At 34.5% G+C, this 24468-nt stretch overlaps 1 protein-coding gene across 1 annotated transcript in view; it reads left to right on the top strand.

Moving 5' to 3' along the window:
* Positions 1-17586, top strand: part of SUCLG2 (Succinate--CoA ligase [GDP-forming] subunit beta, mitochondrial) — a gene marked incomplete at both ends in the record, with an annotated part of 61552 nt that extends 43966 nt beyond the window's left edge. The window contains 5 exons of the mRNA XM_051219215.1: positions 4292-4453; positions 5968-6005; positions 15108-15171; positions 16182-16201; positions 17514-17586. Of these exons, the coding sequence (XP_051068184.1) occupies positions 4292-4453; positions 5968-6005; positions 15108-15171; positions 16182-16201; positions 17514-17586 (357 nt within the window). The remainder of the gene's footprint in view (positions 1-4291; positions 4454-5967; positions 6006-15107; positions 15172-16181; positions 16202-17513) is intronic.
* Between the last annotated feature and the right edge of the window lie 6882 nt (positions 17587-24468).

Below are 24468 nucleotides of genomic sequence, written 5' to 3'. Positions count from 1 at the left end.
ACATGGAACGTCCGAAAAATGTGGGAGACCGGGAAGACCAGTCAAACAGAAACGGAAATGAGGAGATACAACTTGGTAGTACTGAGAATCAGCGAAACCCATTGGACCCAAGCTGGACAACAAAGGCTAAATACGGGAGAGATGCTGCTATACTCCGGTCACGAAGAGAAAAATGCTCCACACACTCAGGTAGTCGCTTTAATGCTATCCAAAGTAGCACGAAATGCACTTGTATGATGGGAGTCTCACGGATCCAGAATCATCAAAGCATCATTCAAAACAAAGAAGGAGGGGATCACAATGAATATTATCCAATGTTATGCACCCACCAATGATAGCAACGACGACATTAAAGATCAATTCTATGAGAGGCTGCAATCAATCACAGAGAAGTGCCCAAGAAACGACCTCACCATTTTCATGGGAGTTCTAAACGCCAAAGTCGGAATAGACAACTCTGGATATGAAGATATTATGGGACGACATGGACTGGGAGAAAGAAACGAAAATGGAGAAAGATTTGCAAATCTATGTGCATTCAACAAATCGGTCATAGGAGGCACAATATTTGCACACAAACGTATACACAAGGCTACATGGATCTCACCGGACCACACTACAGAGAACCAAATAGATCATATTTGCATCAACAAAAAATTACGAAGGACAATAGAAGATGTGAGAACTAGGAGAGGAACTGACATAGCTTCAGATCACCAACTAGTTGTAGCCAATTTAAAACTGAAGCTAAAGAAAAACTGGACAAGTGGACAAACAGCATTACAAAGGTTCAATACAGCCTTCCTTCGAGATACTGACAGACTCAACGAATTCAAGATAGCTCTCAACAACAGGTTCCAAGCCTTACAGGATTTACTGAAGGAAGAAGAAACTGCTATGGAGGAAAACTGGAAAGGTATCAAAGAAGCATTAACTTCAACGTGTCAGGAGGTTCTGCGTCTAAAGAAGCATCATCATAAGGAATGGATCTCTATAGAAACACTGGACAAAATCAAAGAAAGGAAGAACTAGAAGACAGCAATTAACAACAGCCAAACACACACAGAGGAAGTCCAAGCACAAGCTGAGTACATAGAAGCAAACAAGCAAGTGAAGAGGAGCATTAGAGCCGACAAGCAGAAATACGTGGAAGAACTAGCAACGACGGCGGAAAAAGCTGCAAGAGAAGGAAATATGAAGCAGCCATACGATACAACGAAGAAACTAGCAGGGAAATATGGTAAACCAGAGAGACCAGTCAAAGAAAAAGAAGGCAGGCCAGTCACTGAAATTCAACAACAACGGAACAGAGGCAAAGGCATTACAATACTGTTAGTACCAGGAAACGTCTTTTACAGAGTTTTGCTGAACCGGATGAAGGATGCAGTACGCGCCCAACTTCGAGATCAACAAGCTGGATTCTGTAAGGATCGGTCGTGCACAGACCGAATTGCAACACTACAGATCATCGTCGAACAATCACTTGAGTGGAACTCGTCACTGTACATCAACTTCATTAATTATGAAAAGACGTTTGACAGTGTAGATAAGAGAACGTTATGGAAACTACTTCGACACTACGGATTTTCTGAGAAGATTGTCAACATTATCCAGAACTCATACGACGGACAGCTGGCAGATGCATTCCAAGTAAGGACCGGAGTCAGACAAGGCTTTTTACTCTCTCCCTTCCTCTTTCTTCTGGTGGTCGACTGGATTATAAAGACCTCGACATCTGAAGGAAAACACGGAATACAATGGACAACTCAGAATCAACTAGACGATTTGGACTTCGCAGATGATCTAGCCCTCCTATCACATACACACGAACAGACGCAGATAAAGACAGCCAGTGTAGCAGCAGTCTCTGCATCAGTAGGCCTCAGCATACACAAGCGGAAAACCAAGGTCCTCAAATACAACGCGGAGAACAGCAATCCAATCACTCTTGATGGCGAAACTCTGGAAGATGTAGAATCCTTCACATACCTGTGAAGCATCATCGATGAACAAGGAGGTTCAGATGCAGACGTGAATGCAAGGATTGGCAAAGCAAGAGTCGCATTCCTACAATTGGAGAACATATGGAACTCAAAACAACTTTCAATCAATATCAAAGTGAGAATCTTCAATACGAACGTCAAGGCAGTTCTGCCGTGCGAAGCTGAAACTTGGAGAACTACAACAACCACCATCAAGACGGTACAAGTATTTATAAATAGCTGTTTACGCAAGATACTTAACATTGATTGGCCGGATACCATCAGCAATAGCCTTCTGTGGGAGAGAACAAACCAACTTCCAGCTGAAGAAGAAATCAGGAAAAGACGATGGAAATGGATAGGACATACATTACGCAACTCGTCAAACTGCATCACGAGGCAAGCACTAACTTGGAATCCTGAAGGGAAGCGGAAAAGAGGAAGGTCAAACAACACATTACGTCGGGAGATAGAAGCAGATATGAAAAGGATGAATAACAACTGGACGGAACTGGAAAGGATTGACCAGGACTGGTTTGAATGGAGAATGCAGGTGGGCGGCCTATGCTCCTTCACGAGGAGTAACAGGCGCAAGTAATTAAGTAAGTTATAAATAAAAAAATTCTATTACTAATCATTTATATAACTACTCGGTTGTTTGTGTTATGTTGGGATTGTTATAGCATATATTGCCTTTGTTCATGATATGTACCTTACTACAATCTGGAAAGCATATGAAGACAGTGCTCTCCCAGATCCTTGTCTAATTTGTTTGTAAGTTCACTTCCAATTTTATTTGGTTCACTTCGGTAATAATCAGTTGTATAGGATTTGTTTCTTTATACCACTGAATTTATATGAACTACCTTTAATTTAAACAATCCTTGTATCGGTCTATTAAATGAAAGTTTATACACCAGTGTTTTGGATAAAACATCAGTATAATTTCTAGTCTTTCTAAACACTAACAGAACCATTCGAATATAATATTTGATTAGTGGTTATTACGTGCAACTCAGTGAATTTGTTGATACGTTTATTTATAACATTCAACTAGAGCTCATTTTTCAGGTTTGCTGAAATGTGTCATTTTTTTTACTCTTTAGATTACTTTCACAAACAACTTGTGTATTGTTGTAAAACGTTTGAATTCGTTTGGGTGTTTGTAACAGTTAAATACAAACTCTGGAAAATAATTTAAAGGTGTTTGTGATTGAAATCGAATCTATAGAAATGTTGAGGGTATCCTACGATCACAAATATTTCCTTTCATTCCTTTACATAGCTTAAGCGAATTCATATGAAATAGATTGTCAGCCAGTTACTGAGAAACTGAACAAAAATGCATGTTTTGAGGCTTGCATTTGTCGTTTTTCAAATAGTTGTATCCATTTCTTATCGAACAGTACTATATCCAAAAGCTAAATCTATCCGGGCGAAAAAAAGAAAAAACCTTTCACTAGACTAAGTATTGAAAATATTATCAACTCTGAGAAGTTATAAAGCAATGGGCTACACTGCCTTTGATTTCCACCACATAGACATTTACCACAATGGTTATTACACTACTTTTGATTTTGTTGCTTACCAATCATCTTTCTTGGTATTGGAGAAACATCAAAGTACACTCAGTTTAATTAGTACGGATTATAGATTATCTCACTGAAAAAAAACCTAACTTACCAAGTATTTGTTGTGGTTGCGTACACCAAGGTCGATGATCACTTAAGTTCATGAGTAAATTAAGTGGAATTAACCCTTTTTGTAAGCTTGTTAGACAGTGATAAGTTCAACCAATAATAAAATTCATAATTATCCAATTTTCCTCGTTAGTTTGTGTTCTTTCTTCAGACATACATTTATCTCGATATTTTTCAAAATTCCACCTCACTTATGTGGAATATTGTTTTACATGGGATAAATGCTACAAACCATTGTATCAGTTTGATGGTCCTATTCCTGCTTCTATATCCTTACTTATTACCCTCAAGGTTACAGATAGAATTGATATTTTGTAACATAGCATTCATCGTTTACCTGAGAGTTATCATTAGTGGACACTTGTCTACGTATTTTATCATTATTCTATGAATACTGATTTTTCACTCATCTTCCAGCGACATATTAGCAATAAGTTATTTATTAATTTCATTAACTGTCATATTTTATGGCTATTCTCATAAATAAAGTTTGATTTATTATACAAGTTCTATTGAATACTTTTCATATTGCTAACTTCTATAAAATATTTTAAATATCTTAAATATTCATTTATTAATGAGTTATGCATTGGCATTGTCATCAAATAGATTCTAGAAGAAAATTCAGGAGATAAGAATTTGTCAGTTTTCAACATCATTGAATTAGAATCAGACAAGCCAAATGCTCTAAACGATGAATGGAATGGAACTACAGAACAGTTTAATCGAAATTCATTCGACCGATCTCCTCTACCTGTCAATTTGCATAATGTAAGTAACAGTGTTCAATGTTTCCAATTTTGAAGAGAGCAAGAACAAAGATTGGTGCAGAATAATATGAATTCATTTTATTTCGTTAGGTTCTCATCAGCTGCTTACAACCTAAATTATTTGAAATTCAAAATTATTACAGATATTGACATATTTATACATAAGAGGGTGATTAAAGATGGATAAATGTATCATGGTGTAGCGAAGATTTCGATAGAGTTAATGAGGTCAAATTTTGTCTCAAATAAATAGAGTTTGAGAGGGAAAGTTCCGGAACATTGAAATAGTGATTAGAACTCATGAAAATAGATTAATGGTAATAAAGAAAATATGAATTGAAATCAGTCAGTTATGTATGATGTAATTTAAAAGAGTTGGAGTAATGACGCAATAAATAAATAGAGAAATAAACGAATAAAAAAAGGGGTTATTGTTACCAGGGTAAAGAAAGATTTATTACTGTTTATTTTGGATACATAGATCTGGTTTGATTGCTATTACTTCGGCAAATTTCAAAAGGTTGGAGTTTGATTGTTTGTTAATCACATTGAAGGACTTCAGTATGTCAACTTCATGTCCTGTGTCAAGGAGATGTCTTGCAATGGCACTGCTGGATGCTTTTAATCCATTTAATCTTAAACTTTTCGGAATATGTTCTTTGAATCGAACGTAGGCTCTCCTTTCTGTTCTACCAATGTAACTGCTTTGGCAGACACATGTAAATTTGTATACACAGTTGGTGGTAACATGAAAGGGATACCTGTCGACCTTTGATTGTGTCAAAGAACATGTTGTTTTGGACAGGACAATCAATTTTGCTGCAGGATAAGTTCTTGTCAGTGCAGTTTTTTGTCTTATATTGATTGATCCTGTGACATCGTCACCTTTGAATTGAAATTGAATAAAAATAGGCTTTTTATTTGTTGTAATTTCTTTGGGTTTTTTATCTTCACGTTTGCCATATTTCTCAATAAATTTCAGTGGGTATCCGTTATTCGTTTATTTCTCTATTTATTTATTGCGTCATTACTCCAACTCTTTTAAATTACATCATACATAACTGACTGATTTCAATTCATATTTTCTTTATTACCATTAATCTATTTTCATGAGTTCTAATCACTATTTCAATGTTCCGGAACTTTCCCTCTCAAACTCTATTTATTTGAGACAAAATTTGACCTCATTAACTCTATCGAAATCTTCGCTACACCATGATACATTTATCCATCTTTAATCACCCTCTTATGTATAAATATGTCAATATCTGTAATAATTTTGAATTTCAAATAATTTAGGTTGTAAGCAGCTGATGAGAACCTAACGAAATAAAATGAATTCATATTATTCTGCACCAATCTTTGTTCTTGCTCTCTTTAAGATAATAAAGGGAACTATGTGTATGAAGTTTCCAATTTTATCATTTTCAAAATCTTCTAAACTCATATTTTCACCCACTTTGTCGATTTAAATATTTAACAGAGTTAATTGTATTTTGTAATTTTTTATTTTAGAAAAGCTCGAAAGAATTGGAAGTTTGTTCACCTATGAAGTAAGTCAGTGATTTTTCTTTCATTTTATTTATTGAGATAATTGAAGTTCAAGTTAATTGGATTTGAATACAATTGGTGTTATATTTTCTGATCTCCATAAAACTTTAACAATGACTTATATCGATTATGATATTTCATTCAGCTGTTACATTTGTGTGACAGTTAGCATAACAGAGAGAAGTAAGGTGATAAATTACTTGATATTTAAACGTATGAAATAAACGTCTTTACGTCATTGTGTTTGCTTTTACGTTGTTACACTGACACGATGCTCTAGGCCACTTATCATAAAAGATTTTGTTTATCAAATTCACAGTGGAAAAGACATTTCATTTGGTTAGAGATATGGCCAAAAGTTCCAAGTTTTCATGTCTGTTCTGTATCAGCTTCAACACACACGTGCTACATTGCTTATAACTGTTAAACTTGTTGTGTTTTAAAAGTTGAGTGAGAATCCCCATATAACATAAGTAACATTTACAAGAATATAATGGTAGCTTTCTATAATTTAATTTTGCGTCGTCGTTTTACTATCTATTTTTATACAGAAAAACCTTGAACAGTGATGATTTTAATTTAGTCAGATGTTTACATTTTTACAGGTAGATATCTATTTTATGTGAAAATTATATTTCAAATATTCTCAGCGATTGAAATTTAACTAATTCCAACGTTTCGTCCGGCTAACTTGTCTGGACTTCTTCAGGGTAATAATCAAAATTATCGAAGAAATATATAGCTTTTAACAATTATACTGTGTTAAACCAATCATATTTGGAAGTTGATTTTTTGTAAAATAGGATAAAATGAGTTAGTTAGCTACAAAACATGTGAAGAATTCAACTACATGGAAATACTTAACTGAGTAACAAATCGTATGTATGTGAGTATGTGGGTATGTATGTATGTGTGAGAGATTGATATTAAGGAATAAATAAAGCTCAAGTTCAAGGATGAAAAATTGATAATGAAACATAAATTGCATTGTTTAAAAAACTCATTGAATTCTTTCAAAAATAATAACGATGCATGTGATTTAAAAAAACTGGTTTAAGCAAGAGATAGGTTCCAAATTTGCTTGTCAAACGAAATTTGCCAGGTAGTTGCTAGGTGAATACCATCTTTTCGGTTTAGGCTGTTCTTGTTCGCCCATATATGCAGCGCTTCTGCTGTCAATCTTTCTTTATGGGGGTTTAAAACCTTTCTGAAGTATTTTGGTCCCTTCAAAATTAGTCTTGTGTCCTGTTTCTAACGCATGTAGCGCTATCGCTGACCTATTTTCAAGTTTCTTTAAATCAACCGAGGATTTTGGAACATTTTTCAAGCATTTTTTGTTTTCCTTCAATCTTACATTCAATTGCCTGGATGTTTCTCCAACATAGGTGGGATTACAGTCATGACAGCGAATCTCATACACAATGTTCTGATGTTCTTCCTTTGCTAACTTGTCCTTAACTTTCACTAATGTCGATCTTAATGTGTTATTCGCTCTAAAATACACTCTTATATCATGTTTGCTTAGAATCCGTTTGATTTCTTCTGATGTTCCACTACGGTAAGGTATGACTACTGTGTACTTTCATTCTTTTCGTATACTTTCTAGTTTAGTTTTTCTTTCATTTTTAATAATCTTCCTTAAAAACCTTTTCGGGTATTTGTTATCCCTAAGAGTACAAAATACTTTATTTAATTCGGTTCGTTGGTCTTGTTTGTCTGTAACAACATTAGTACTTCTGTTCATTAGATTTTTTACCACATTAATTTTCGTGCTCTGTGAATGGGCTGAATTAAAATCCAAGTATCTCTCGGAATGTGTTGATTTTCTGTAAACATTTGTTTTTAACTTCTTATTATTGTGTCGACGTCCAACCAAACAATCTAAAAATGCTAGTTTGTGGTCAACTGATTCTAATTCCTTAGTTAGTTTAATGTTTTCAGAAATGCTGTTTACATTGTTAAATAGTTCTTCCAGACCATCCTGTTTATTGATAATAAAAATATCGTCTACATACCTTAACCATAACTTTGGTGAACATAAACTTTTCGCGATTGCACTAGTTCCTAGGGAATGCATGAATAAATTCGCTACAATCGGAGAAACTGGTTAGCCCATTGCTACACCCTCTTTCTGTCTGCAAAGTTGACCTCGAAATATGAATAAGGTAGATGTTAAACATAAATCTAAGCATTTTATAACCTCTGATGGATCTAATGGGCATCGTAAATTCAAATCTAAATCAGATTCTAACCAATCATTGATAATATCCATAGCTCGACTGATAGGTACATTAGTGAATAAGGAAGATACATCAAAACTTGCCATTGTTTCGTCTTCTTCTATATCGATGGTATCAATTAAATTCTTGAATTCCATAGACTTTTTAATTCCATGATTAATCCGTTTTTCATATGGTTTAAGAATCTTAGCTAAATATTTAGCTAGATTGTAAGTCGGTGAATTTGTATAGTCTACCACTGGTCTTAGTGGAGTATTATTCTTGTGGATCTTTGGTAGTCCATAAAATCTGCATGGGTTACAACTCTGGATACAACATAAACCATAAGGACGAACCTAGCTTAGCTTTTAATGACTGTAAGAGTTTGCTAGTTTCCGCCTTGAGTTTATTAAGAGTCGTTCTACTTTTTGCTTCTTTGATTTGTTCATATGGACCCTCTTGTAGATGTTCCTTGGCTTTCTTCTCATACTCTTTTTTATTCATAATAACTAGTATTACCTTTATCCGCTCTCGTTATTATGATCGTTTTGTCCTCTCTCAGTTGTTTTAATGCGTAATATTCATTTTTATTTATGTTAGGGTTGTGAGGTTTCTGATGTAATAATGTGTTCATTATTTTATTCCTCAGTTCATTCGCTGTAACATTCGGGAGTATATTCAGCGCTGGTTCTATTGTTGGTATAACATTGAAAGGTGTTAATTTATGTCTATTTATATTGAAGTTGAGACCCTTTTTAAGTAATGATATTTCGTGCGGGTTGAGAAGTCTATCCGATAAATTAACAATTATTTTGTTCATATCATGTTAGACCTATTTTCGGTCTGTTGAACTTTGTTGTTTGATGAATGTTTCAATAGTTTTTCAAACTTCCTAACTTGTCCTTGTTTTGATGATTGGTAATAAAATTGTTCTCTGTGTTTGAGAAATTCAATTATATCTGATCTTACTTCATTCGGTGCGATAACTGACAATATGTCATCGATATTACAAACCCTTGAACGTAGCGCCTTCAAATTCATAGTGGCCTTGCGAATACGTTCTCTAATAAATGTTCTAGTGGCTGATATCTCCGCTTTGATTGACTGAATAGAATTGTCCGGAGATTTGACCATCAGAGATTTTGGAAAAACATTTTTTTATAAGCATCATATATAACGGATTCTAAACAAACATGATATAAGAGTGTATTTTAGAGCGAATAACACATTAAGATCGACATTAGTGAAAGTTAAGGACAAGTTAGCAAAGGAAGAACAACAGAACATTGTGTATGAGATTCACTGTCATGAATGTAATCCCACCTATGTTGGAGAAACATCCAGGCAATTGAATGTAAGATTGAAGGAAAACAAACAATGCTTGAAAAATGTTCCAAAATCTTCGGTTGATTTAACTTACGCTTGTTGCTCCCAATGGAGCATAGGCCGCTGACCAGCATTTTCCAACCCACTCTGTCCTGAGCCTTCTTTTCTATTTCCATCCAATTCTTGTTCATTTTTCTCATGTCTATTTCCATTTCTCGGCGTAATGTGTTCTTTGGTCTTCCTCTTTTCCTTTGGCCTTGAGGATTCCATGTGAGGGTTTGTCTTGTGACGCAGTTGGGTGCTTTCCTCAATATGTGTCCTATCCATTTCCAGCGCTTCTTCCTGATTTCTTCCTCCACCGGGATCTGGTTTGTTCTCTCCGACAGTAGGTTGTTGCTAATAGTGTCCGGCCAATGGATCTGAAGTATTTTGCGTAGACAATTGTTAATAAACACCTGTATTTTCTGGATGATGGCTTTCGTAGTTCTCCAGGTTTCTTCCCCATACAGTAGAACTGTCTTGACATTTGTATTGAAAATCCTGACCTTGGTGTTGGTTGACAGTTGTTTTGAGTTCCACAGTTTATTCAATTGTAGATATACTTCTCTTGCTCTAGAGATCCGCGCTTTCACATCTGCATCAGATCCACCCTGTTCATCAATGATGCTGCCCAGATATGTAAAGGTTTTTACATCTTCCAAAGCCTCCCCGTCAATTGTGATTGGATTGGTGCATGCTGTGTTGTATAGGAGAATCATGCTTTTCCCTTTGTGTATATTGAGACCTACTGCTGCTGAGGCTGCTGCCACACTGGTCGTCTTCTGCATTTGTTGTTCCGTTTAGGATAGAAGGGCCAGATCATCTGCGAAGTCTGAATCGTCCAACTGCATCCTAGGTGTCCATTGTATCCCTTGCTTCCCTTCAGATGTTGACGTCTTCATGATCCAGTCGATCACCAGGAGAAGGAGAAAGGGTGAGAGTAAGCAACCTTGCCTAACACCGGTCTTCACTTCGAACAACTTTTTCAACTGTCCTCCATGCACGATTTTGCAGTGTAGTCCATCATATGAACTCTGTATGATATTGACTATCTTCTGAGGCACGCCGTAGTGTCGAAGAAGTTTCCATAGTGTTGTTCTGTCCAAGCTATCAAATGCCTTTTCGTAGTCAATGAAGTTGATGTAGATTGATGAATTCCATTCAATTGATTGTTCCACAATGATCCGTAGAGTTGCGATTTGGTCTGTACACGATCTATCCTTACGGAATCCTGCCTGTTGGTCACGAAGTTGGGCGTCTACGCAGTCCTTCATCCTGTTTAACAATACCCTGTTGAAGACTTTTCCCGGTATTGAGAGAAGAGTGATGCCTCTGTAGTTACCACACTTGCTGAGATCGCCTTTCTACGGTGTTTTGGTCAGGAGTCCTACTTTCCAGTCTGTTGGTATTTGTTCCTCATCCCAAATCTTATTGAAGGAAATGTGGAGTATCCTTGCAGTTGCCGCTACGTCTGCTTTTAGTGCCTCTGCTGGGATGTTGTCCGGTCCTGCTGATTTGCCACTCTTGATTTGCCTGATGACCATGCTTATCTCCTCAATTGTTGGTGGGCCAACATTGATTGGGAGGTCCGTGGGTGCTGCTTCGATGTTGGGTGGGTTCAGTGGAGCTGGTCGATTCAAGAGTTCTTTGAACTGTTCTAACCACCTGTTCTGTTGCTCTTCAATGTTGATGATTACCTCGCCTTCCTTGCTTTTCACTGGTCGTTCTGGTTTGCGGCGATTTCCAGAGAGTTTCTTTGTCGTGTCATACAGTTGTCTCATGTTTCCTTATCTTGCAGCCTTTTCCACCGTCGTTGCTAAGTCTTCCACATATTTACGTTTGTCGGTTCTGATGCTCCTCTTCACTTGTTTGTTTACTTTTGTGTATTCAGCTTGTGCCTTGGCTTTTTCTGCTCTTGTTCGACTGGTATTGTTTGCTGCCTTCTTGTTCCTTCTTTCTTGAATCTTATCCAGTGTATCAACAGTGATCCATTCCTTGTGATGGTGCTTCTTGTGGCCTAGAACCTCATGACATGTTGAAGTGATTGCCTCTTTTATCCCTTTCCAGTTGCTCTCCACAGTAGTTCCTTCTCCATTGAGTAGATCATGAAAGGCCTGGAACTTGTTGCTGAGGTCTATCTTGAATTTGTTGAGTTTGTTAGTATCATGAAGAAAGGCCGTATTGAACTTTTGTGATATTGTCCGCCCCGTTGTCCAGTACTTCTTGAGTTTCAATTTCATCTAGGCGACCAGCAAGTGATGATCTGATGCTATATCAGCTCCTCTCTTGGTTCTCACGTCCTCTATAGTCCTCCTGAACGTTTTGTTGATGCAAATATGGTCGATTTGGTTTTGTGTGGTGTGATCCGGTGAAGTCCATGTGGTTTTGTGTATGCGTTTATGTGGGAATATGGTGCCGCCTATGACCAGTTTATTGAAGACACATAGATTTGTAAATCTCTCACCATTTTCGTTTCTTTCTCCCAGTCCGTGTCGTCCCATGATGTCTTCATATCCAGTATTGTCCGTTCCAACCTTGGCGTTGAAATCTCCCATCAAAATGGTCAGGTCCTTTGTTGGGCACTTCTCGACGATTGACTGCAGCCTATTGTAGAATTGATCTTTAGCGTCTTCATTGTAATCGTTGGTAGGCGCATAGCATTGGATAATGTTCATTGAAATGCCCTCTTTCTTTGTTTTGAAGGAGGCTTTGTTGATCCTTGGTCCATGAGATTCCCATCCTATAAGTGCATTTTGCGCTTGTTTGGACAGCGTCAATGCAACTCCTTGTGTATGTGGTGCATTTTCTTCTTCATAGCCGGAGTATAACAAAAGCTCTCCTGTAGTTAGTCGTTGTTGTCCAACTTGTGTCCAGTGTGTTTCACTGATCCCAAGTACCTCTAGGTTGTATCTCCTTATTTCTGCAGCAATTTGGAAGACTCTCCCTGTGTCCCACATTGTACGAACATTCCATGTACCTAAATAAATGGTCGCTCTGGTTGTCAGAAGGGGCATCGGCCTCGTAACTTCCGAAGGAATTCGGCTTTCATCATGAGGCGTCATAGTTCTTCTAAATGAAGACCTTCTGACTCCCAGGGCAGAGTTTAAAAGGTCTGAATAATTTTTTCTGGTTAGCGTTTGTTGACGAGTTAGTTTTCTACGGAATGGGGACGCTAACCCCATGCCCAACCCTTCTTTATCCGGGCTTGGGACCGGCAGTAGCCGCCGGAGGGACTCCAGGCGGAGTTTGATTTTGATTATTACCCTGAAGAAGTCCAGACAAGTTAGCTGGACGAAACGTTGGAATTAGTTAAATTTCAATCGCTGAGAATATTTCAAATCTAATTTTCACATATAATGACTTCTCTATACTCGGCGCTCAATTACTGTCAAACTATTCGTTCTAATCTTGACGAATATTCGTATAAGATATCTATTTTGTTACGTAGTTTTATCCTGCCATGTACCTATAAGTATAGTGAAATGAATGACCAATACGAGAAGTTTGTAAACGTTGAATATTAAAATCCTAATGCAGTTCACCAAATTATGAGTGTTAGTGATTTTTACAATATTCGTATATTTTGCAACTGTTGCTTATTACTCATCTTCATCAGTTTTCCAATAAACACATTGTTCTAATCTGTTGGAATATTTACCTTTTAAATAAAAGCTAAGCCTATTTTCATTTATGATTATCAGTAATTGGTTTTCAATATTTAACCAACTTTCATACTTGGATTTGTAATTTAATTTAGTAGATTTTAATAAGTTTCTTAGTTTATTTTATCTTATTGATCAATCAGTAAAACTATAATTTGTAGACCAACCAATCGAATTTAAGACGGCAAGTCTTGAAATTCATTCACTGATTTGGCTGAACACCATTTTTGGCATTATAGCTGATGTCAGTTCGTAATGAAAACAATAAATATCATTCCTAAGCCTAACCATCAACTGGAAATCCGAATCCTAATTTCTTACCATAACCTATCATCTTCATTTAACTCTAGTAAGAAGATGTACATTCTAAGGCGATCTTAGCGTTGCTCAAAGGTCGTTCATAAATTATAGTCTCACTTGATCAATCCCTTAGTAAAGTAGATTTTATGTCATCAATAAATTCATATGTGAAATTATTTCTGTCTATAGAGATGACCATTTATTTAAAAAGAAAACAGCTTTGAAGTGATTTTTCTCAATATACTTTTCTTTTGTTTGAAACTGACTACAAATTTCATTGTCTTATCAGTAAAGTAAATTTTTGCTGCATTTAACAGTCTTAAAGTAAATTTATCATCCAAAAATCAAAATTGTCATAACTGGAAATTCATGCAACTTATACATCCTTCATTCAATGTAGTTTGTGTTATATCATCATATTTATTCTATATCATCCAGGATTGATTACTAATTAATATGAGTTCAGTCAAGATTGTGCTCTTATGTAATTTTTCTGTTTACAACAAGCAATTTGTATACATTCTATCTTACATGTAAGTAGGAGTGGTAGTAGATTTATATTCACTATATTGGATATGAACATACCCATGTAAAATAATAACTGTTCCACCGTTTGTATAAATAAGAGATCATAAACGATGATAAAATCGGATAAGTAATTTGGCAGTAAATTTCATCAAAAGTCTTTTTGTGCATTGAATTAATAATGAAAATCACAAATTATTTACTCGATAAACTTTTCTTTCCTTGATTTGCAAAATGTTTTTTAATCTGTTACATGAAATCCATTTGTAACAACAAAAAATACCTCAAACCTTTCTGATTCGTTAGGAAGTGATCTCAACTCTGAAAGCTTGAATATATTCTAAAAAGCAACATTTTTAAATAGATTGAAATCATGACAGTTTGACATATAGTCTAGTATCTTGCTTATTACAATTGTTCGAATTTACTCAAAGGATTTTAATTAATTTTTATTTAAACGATAGATATCATATTCGTTTCATTATATTTCACTCTTCACAGTTAATGGATCGTTTCTTTTTTTAACATATCTGTAACCGGTAAAAATCAGGATAAAATTATTACCATCCCTTTGAATAGCTGTTCTTTCCATCCATAAATTCAGTTGTAAAAATACAACTAACACAATCGTATTATCCACTTGCATCTGTTCTAATCCTAATTCTCTCATGAAGTGTATTTTTCATGTTTATTTCCTATTGAGGTTGAATAAGACTAGATCCACCTGCATTAACCCATACAATTAATTTCTTTATACATGTTAATCTATTCAGAAAAAAAAAATTTTCAAGCTTATGAAAATGGTTAGTATTGAATACTGTCAATGCATTTTATTTACATTTACTAAGTCATAATATTAAACCAAGTAATCAATTTTGAACTAAACTAATTTACTGACAAATTTATACTTCTGATTTAAACAACTGAAACCAAATATATTTCGTTGAATTAATCCACTACAAAAAACATGTCATTTATATATTATATAATTTTGTAAAAATGTATATACTACTTATTTATATTTAAATTTCAGTTTTGAAACCTTTTTACAACATGTAACATTAATCTCTACAAAAGTTGAAGAAAATATACTAGCCGTAAGTTCATTATTCCTTTGTATTTTCATTACATCATTCAATTATTTCCAATCATAATTATTGACTATAATTTTTGTTTTTCTTTAACGAATATTTTAACATTAATTAGTTGTATAAAGGAATAAATATTTTCCATAAAAAGAATCATTTAACTTTCACTATTGATGAATGAAATTTGTTTAAATACAAAGTTATTTTGTATCATGATCAAATGATTACTACCTTAATCATACACATACATATAATGAAATGTTTCCTATAATTTTAAGAACTCAAAGATGTCATTACAACTAGTTAGTTTAAACAATGATTATAAGAAAACTAAGAAAAGAAGGTAGATTTAATCCTTTTTAATTTGAAACAGTAGTTTATTAATTAAAGCATCTAATTTTCTGCTATTATGTTACAGGTTCGAATCATATCGAACTGAATGTAGTTTATATAGTCAGTTAGTAGTATTGTGGTGCGTGCTACTTATATTGATAGAAGTAGTATATTATGCGAGTCAGGAATGTAATGTCTGGCAGCAGAAGATGAGGGAAGATCAAGAAAGCAAGTGCTGGAATAGAATACAATTTGTATGAAAATGTAAGAACAATGAAGTCTGAGGCATTTTGAGACAATTGGTGGACATTTTGCAAATTAACGATTTAATATATAGTTCTCAGATTTTATTGAGATGCTCTGTAAGTTTTGATTGTCCGTACCCGTGTTCTATTTACTGCGGTATTACTGACCATTTACATGAAGTGTGACTCAAACACGAAAATCGTATTCAGATTTTGTGTTTCCAGTCCCGTATATTCATTAAGAACTTCAACTATATTGGTAAAGAAATGCGAAAAAATCATATGCATCCATAAAGTTCATTTATTTTAATGAGTTATTTCATTATGTTTCTTGCACTTATGATGAGTTAGCTTACTTTTGTTTAATTATTCATATCAACATAATAATAATAATAATAATTAATAATGATCTTATTTTACTTATTTTGTTTATGATGACAGCATCAAGAACTTGAACAAAGGTAATGATAATTTTCTGATCGTTATATATATATATTTCGGGGATAGTATTTTGATAGTTTCTTTCTTTTACCTGGATGGTTAAACATGACTAATCCACCTAGCTCAGAGAAAATGATTCCATCAAAATAACTCACCTGAGCTATAAATCTTCTTCATTGTACTTTTATGTCCGTATTGTGTATACTTTTACTACAATTATTATTTGCAATAATTAAATGAATACATTAGCTGAGTCGTTGTTCGAAAACCGTTAAAATTTTTAAATGATTGTGTAAATGTGTGTTTACCACTTGAAAATCGAAAGTAGGGGTGAACAATATTATCTCATTTGTAAGGTACTCAGTATACATATGTAGTACATGATATTGAAAAATATAACTGTGTTTAAAGTAACAGTACAAATGTTATAAATTGCTTTGAAGCATATCAGTTATTTAATAAAAATGATAGATACTACAGTAAATGTAAATAACTCTTAATAAGTCACAAGCGGCTTTACATAATTTGTAACTTCAGTCTAGCGATTGTAATTCATCTGAAAGTTTAATATTTTCACCAAACCATTATAATTGATATCAATTACAACCATTAATTTTAAGCTCTATAACTGAATTTTTCTTTAGTACAAAGTAGGTGATATTTATTAACTAATAATTGTTATATTTTCACCTATTTAATTTCCACATTTGAAATTCATACGAACGATAAAAGTTACTTCTAGTGTTATAGTTTCTGTTTATGCCTTTCATTTTGATGATATTTAATATGAAATAGCTAAAAACTTAAGTCTACATCTTCGAATTATTTCAGTTTAATACTAGTAGTATAGTTCAATATAAGGTATATTAACTCACTACTAAAAATTGCCTTCAGTAATGTTTTACATTAAACAGTACTTGACATTAGTACCTTATCCATTTTTTTAAAATTTATCTCTTTCAACTTATTCAGTGTTATTAATGATTAAGCTGTTATGTTATTTTTTTTCAATAACAAAAAAGAGTATTCAGCAAAGAAAACTTTTCTTTTCGACAAAATCATTTACTTCAACTGTACATTCGTATATATAGTTATATATGGAAAATATATGTCTATAGGAGAATAGAAAAGTCTACATCATAAAATGGATTCAAGAATAAATTAACAAAGAAAATTTTCTTCACTGAATTCTCTTTTACTTATTCAATCACATTATGGGTTATTATTTAATAACAGTTTATATTTCTTTTTCCCTAAATTATTTTCTTTGTCCAGCTGATTGTTTCAATAAAATATCACTTATTTTCTTTTTCTTTTTTTTTCATTTGACAGATGGATTTCACTTCAAAAAGAACTTTCAGATTTAAAATTAAATATTCAAGTAACAGTCAATAAGGATACATAGCAAAATTATATTAGTTTTATATATCTAGATTGTTTGAGCAAGTTATACAGTTCTCTTATTATTAAGTAGTAGTTCAGTTTAGTCTTTCAGTTGAATTGTCTTTTTTGATGAATTATTAATATTTGACAATTTATACTACTATCATTAATAATATTAACTTGGTTTGAAGTTTCAAGAAAACAAAAAACAAAAAGCTTATCATGTTTCTTTACAGATTGAATGTATTAACCGTTTTCTTTAGTTGAATTTAACTTTTGAATTAATATTTAATGTTTATTTACTTTTTTTTTTGAAATAACAAATGGTTGAAACTTAGATTGAATTGATTCTTCTGTCTAATAGTTATGTGATTATTTTGGTTTTGACTGAATAAATTGTTAGAGAGGTTTGTTTATTTGAAAGCTGACTCGTTACACTACAATAACTGCCTGTAATGGAAAGTTGACCAAAGTAATAAGTTGCTAATAGCAAATAATTAGGATTGCCTATTAATAAAAAATGTCAAGATTTCTCAGAAGAGTTGTAAATATGTTTCTATCAGCACTAGTTCTGTTTGACATTTTCATTCGATCATTAGCATTCAAGCTGGGAGACACACCCACCTTCCAAAGGATAATTGGACTTTGATTTCATAAACCCATTCCATTAATTCTTTCTGATATATCGCTAGTAGGTTAAATCAATGGTTTTTGAAACACTGAGTTACTGGTCCAAACGTAAAATTTTCTACTATGGTTCGGATAGCCAGGTACTATCACTAATCCTCACACAAACTTTTGACTTGATACATGGAACTGTACTTGACACATATGTTACACTTAATTTAAAACTCTTTTCGTTGGTTTAGTTTATGTACTTATCCTCACAAGAATGCCCAATAACGAGAGCTACTTCAAGTGGTATTAAAGAAATTTATTGACATATTCAGAGATACTGAAACAGAAATAGGTTATTACCTTGAAGGACTCAGTGGTCTGAGATCTCCTTGTTTGTGATGTTTCAGTGAATTTTATGTTTTCGATATTCAGACAAATTACAAAAAGTGGTTGGTTTTTGAGAGTATCATAAATTTAAATATATTTTGCCACGGTAACATAAATTAGTGAATCAAGACCTCTGTAGAGACTCACTAATTTATGCTAACTAGCATTTTACATACTTCCGTTCATAATCACTCCACATTTTTTTTTCAAAAATAGTTTGGAAGCAGTAAAATTTACTGCCTCTTACCCCTCATGGTAGCACAAACCACCCATAACGACTCTACAATCTACTCTGTCCTGAGTTCTCCTTTCGAGTTATTTCCAACTGCTTTTCATTCCTTTGATGCCTGCTGCCAATTTCCAACACACTATCTTCTTTGGTCTTCCACTCTTCGTTTCCACATTCCAAGTTGGCACTTGTGTGGTGGTCGGTATCCGATATAACCCTTAACTTCGTACACTGTTCGTCTTGATAACCGTTCTATATAACGCCCCAACGGTATATTGATCAGAAGGCAAATACGAAGTGTTGATTACGTCTATTGCGAGACCACACACATATATCCAAATGTACAGATGCGTTAAACAAGCATAGAAGAGTTGTGCCGAAAGGCGAGCAAGCAAGCGAGAGCAAGAGCAAGACGAGAGTGCGTGTGTGTTGAATATGAATAACATGGACATATATATACCATGTGAAATGAATGAGTAATCGAATCAAATAAGCAGTTAGTAGTAAGACTAGCAGAGTGAATAAATGCGTAGGCCGTAAGCAATATTCAAGCATACGTATTTCATACAAGCACAAAATAATAAGGGTACAATAAATTGTTATAGTGCGGCTGACTTTGTCCGCTAAATGAGTTAGCAAAAGGGCTTAACTGAGTTAAATGAGAATATACTCAATTGCACGTGAGTCACTATACTTGTCTCGTGATGCGATTTGATGATTTCCACTTCAGCTGAAAGCTCTTTGGTGTTCTGTCACAGTAGGTTGTTGCTGATCATATCCTTCGAACAGATCTGGAGTATCTTGAGAAACCAACTGTTTATAAATACCTGTATCATTTTCCTGATGGTTGTATCAGTTCTCTGAGTTTGAGCTAACTACAATAGAACTGTCTTGACGTTTGTATTGAAAACTGTGACTTTGGTGTTTACCGATGGTTGTGTTGAGTTTCAGGTGTTCTTCAATTGTGGGAATAAGGTGTTCGCTTTATCAATCCGTCCCTTCACAATTGGGCTTTACCGAATCTAATATCCGGTTCAACAACACTGTTGAAAATTTGCTGGTACTGACAGAGTGGTGAACGACAGCATGGATGTTTAGAACTAATTTATTGTTTAATGCACAATTACGGAATGTCTTCGTAAAATGTGAAAACCATAGAATAGATAGATCATTTGAACATCTCTTATCAGTTATTCTCTACAAACTTCATGATTCTCCCAATACTGTTGTTACTCCAATAGCTCTCTGTTCGCTTCAACTCAATCTTCTGCTGGAGGGAATTCATTATTTGATTACTAATAATATCTGCCAACATAAACCACGATTGTAATGTGATGCCCCTGTAGTTCTTACATTTGCTAAGGTCTCCTTTCTTTGGTTTCTTGATTAAATATCCTCCCTTCCAGTCTATTGGAACTTCTCCTTCTTCCCAAATCTTTTTGATAAGAGTGTGAAACATCTCTGCTATTAATTCTATGTATAGCTTTAGTGCATTAGTTCGCATAGTATATTGTGTTGCCGCTTCCCACTTGATTTATCTGATGGTGTTAAGTTTGTTTTACATTGTTCCTGCTCATTCCTTTCCTACTCTTTTGTATGTTGGTTTATACTACTTATTTATATTCAGTAAGCAGTTGTATGCCCAACAATTTTCACACTTATGTTGTAACTCAGGTTGTACTGTAACATTCTGAAATGTTCACATATATCTTTAACGTTTATTTTACTTATCATTGTATTTATCATTATAATCACTATAATTTAATTACTGTAACGGTTATCCACAGTTTTATGCATTTGTTTAAACGCAACAGTTTCCATATTGTTTGCTCTTGGTTCGAGTTTCGGTTGTTCATAAACTGTTATCAAATTTAGACACAGCTATCGGCTGTCTTTGTACTATCGTATGTTATAATCATTCTTTATGTTACTCTTACAGGAAGCCTTTGCTATTTTCATTCTTGAACGACGCGTTTAAACGCCTAGACACCTCACAAGTTAAGGCTTGTAACTGAATTTTGTGTATTATTTAATGAAGATCCGCTTTTGTAGACAAATAGTTGTTTTGGAACTTCGATTTTGCGCGTATCTCAATCGGGGTTACTTGAACGCTTCGATAGAATTAACAGATGTTCATACTAATTTTTCCGATTGTTGGTGTGGTGAAGATCTGTGTGCGCTGCTTCTATGTCAGTCGAGTTCATTGTGGCTTGTCTATTCCACAGCTGTAATTATTATCAAATAAACGTATCCAGTAAATTTGAATTTCCTTATATCAACCCAATGAAAAGTTAGTGCACCAAACACTTTTGGGTGCTTTTATTATCTCAACGATCAAAGTACGCTTTCCAGAATGTTTGATCACATTCTCAATCGGATTGTTTGCTGTTGAAGAATTCAAGGAACAATGTATTCGATCCTATCTTAACCATTATACATGTATACCATCGACTGTTCTACTTTCAGCACGTGCATGTATTACACCTGAATGGTCTTTACAAATGAATAGTCATATTGTACATACATAAACACAGTTTTTTAGTAGTGAGGAATTAGATCTACATGTAAGTAAACAATGAAGTCTACACCATCTTTTACATTATCTATTAAATACGTTAACAAGTTTTTTTACGTGGTTAGACGATCGAAGCAATATGGTGTTTAGTCGTGATAGAGTGTTGATTCACAACAATGCATTTTGGCCATTTGTTTCAGATCACAGTAATTTAGTTTCTCATAAATCATTAGTTGATATTCTTGTTGAAGACGTAGATTTTTATTGCAAAGACTAAATTAGTACGATATACGCAATTTATGAATGAAAGATGGCAACCATATTGAATATGAAATAATGCTCATTTATTATGTGTTTAGAATGGAAGTTAAAATTATTCCAGCTACAATGTGGGATTTTCAGCGACATCATCAACTCCGATCTGAGCGTACTCATCGGTTATACAATACTAAAGCTTGTATATCAACATAAGCTGAATGAACTCGACCGACTAATTAGTCCAACTGTTCCAGAAACTCAGCCAACACGTTATTTAGCAGTGATGCGTCATGTTTCTTGTTTTTTTCCATTTACTCACTATACAAAATGGCATCAGTGTAAGACCAAAAGTAGTTTATAATCTTTTACCGAAACTACGTTTATTAAAACGTCTTCAATATAGCATTTAGCTAATTTTTTCAAGTTGTCATGACGTGATTAATAGATTCTGGATACACAATGGTCGGTAGTAGACAATCAAATTTAAATAATACTCAAAGTCGATTTTGTTATTCATTTATTGATTTATGTTTATTGTGGTGTTTGAATGAACCAATGATACCTTTGTACTGGTTGAATGTTTGATTTCAAATTCTAAATACAGTACATTCGTTGTGCCTGTGTCTTCTTAATTCAATTGCGTTAATCCTGGAATTCCTAGTTCATACGATAATTCGAATACTATATTGGCGTCGTGATGGAACCTGCAATGGAAAAGTTGGATATTCATTCAACTCCTGAAGCTATTGAGGATTATTTGGAAAGGTTCGAAATTTGGAGCATGACCAAGAAAGATGTTAAAGGTGAGAAAATTGTGGCACATTTTCTGACATTCATTGGGAGAGAAGCGTACAGCTTATTAAAAACTTTGGCATATCCAGAAAAACCTATCTCACTCCCTTATGCAACTCTTAAAGAGCTATTGTTAAGTCATGTAAAATGCACCAGTTTTGAATGCCGTGAAAGGGCGAAGTTTCATAGGATGGTTCGTCAAAATGGCTGTAGGGCCAGTGAAATGTCACTGAGCCCTAGCCAAATCATCCGGCAGTTGGATCACTGAATGTCGAACAGATCGTCGCTCCCTGCCAAGGTCATGTACAAAAAACGCGCATTAGTTAATCGTATGCCATGGACTGGCCCATGCAGCAGTGGTCTTACTTTCGCTTGTATCTACCTTAACTAATATATTTATGTAATAACGCCCTCTGTGTTGTACAGTCTTCAAAGCATCTGTGGTACCTTGATACGTCAATGGGGTAGTCCACGTAACGTGCTAACCACGAGGTGTGACTTCGACATTAGCTAGTTTATCACACCATTCACGTCTAACTCAAGTAGGCCTCCAATCATTTCGACATAGATCATCTACGTTGGTGATATACACTGGTGAGCAAGACTTCGAATAACGCAACGTATCAGTATGATCTTTATTATTGCATTCTATACTTATTCTTTTTCATTTTTATCATCGCCTATGTTAATCTATCACTGTGAACTTTCGTTGCTTCATGTCAATGTTGATTAGTATTTAAACTTAGATACTTAGTCCAATCGACAGAACTAACCAATCAACTACGGTTATAATCGGCTATCGTGTTTCTTTAACAAGCATTAGCAGCATGTAAATGCTCCTGTGTAATATGTCTGTTAAAATATAAACCACTCGTGAGTATAGCCACAAGGCAACACGAACGCACATCTGTTTGTAACTTATCCACTGGTATAAATAAGACAAGATTAACTATCGACTATAAATTCATCTTTCTGCTTAACCACTATCCACTAGAATGTTTTGCTTTTTTTTACCACTGTCTGCCTAATTTCCAATTGCTGAGTTCCATGGCCAAACAGAGGATACGAATGCTATAAATTTACGGTGAGTTTGAACTATAAATTTCCTGCGATCTTAGATCTCGTTTAGACTGTTCGTCAGGTAATGCTATGTATTCGGCTTAAATTAATTCTGGACTTATACCGATTCAGTCTACAATGCTGTGTTAATCGAAAAATTTAATCAACAGTACCTCGTACATAATCCAGATTCAAACTACTGCCTACTTCATATCTTCATTACTTAGAGGCAAGAGTAACCCAGGCGAGTTTCATAATTTCATTAGATTATTTCGTACTATATTTATGATGCGTGATAACATTTCGTAGTTGCTTTCACGTAAACCAGTCATATATTCTGTCACTGCCGTCAAGTTTTAGTCGAAATCATGTACATTTATGACTCGTTAGTCGACATACTGTGGTAAAACATATTGCATGTACACGAGCACGCTTAATCCATGTCCCAAGTACACATGTTGTCGTACTTAATATGTCACTTAACGCTAGGTAATAAGCCCTTTGCATCAGCCTTTTACGAAATGGCCACGTTACCTGGACCCTCTAAACCTTAGTTACATTGGTGGTTACCATTTTAATTAATGTTTATTATACCCCTTGTATTTGCTATTAATTCACACGGTAAATCATGGCTCGACTTCCTTATTACACGACAGTCATTTTAATTCTATTTTCGGTTTATTTACATGCGATACGGGTTTGGAAAATATCTAAACGTCCTCGAAAATTCTCCACGAACCCAACCATAGTTTTCGTATATGTTTTTATTCACACATCCAACTGTTACGCTAACTATACCTAAACGAACGTTCAGTGCAACTGTCAGTATACGTAAGAACGATGTTATTTAGACTTGACATTGTAACACATCTGAACTATTGTAGTTGTTCTACTTCGATGTCGTACTTCATTTTATGAAGTATTGTTTCCTCGTGGCTGTTATTTAACAGATGATTCCGGTACATCAATCGGCTGTTCAACTACTCGACGATTTACAACCTGTCCAGTTCAATTGGTGGACTGACGACAATATCATTCGCGCGAAT

Source organism: Schistosoma haematobium, chromosome 2, assembly GCF_000699445.3.
Source record: "Schistosoma haematobium chromosome 2, whole genome shotgun sequence".
Taxonomy (NCBI): domain Eukaryota; kingdom Metazoa; phylum Platyhelminthes; class Trematoda; order Strigeidida; family Schistosomatidae; genus Schistosoma; species Schistosoma haematobium.
Note: the sequence above shows the minus strand (reverse complement) of the source record. Positions and strands in the feature narration are given on the sequence as shown.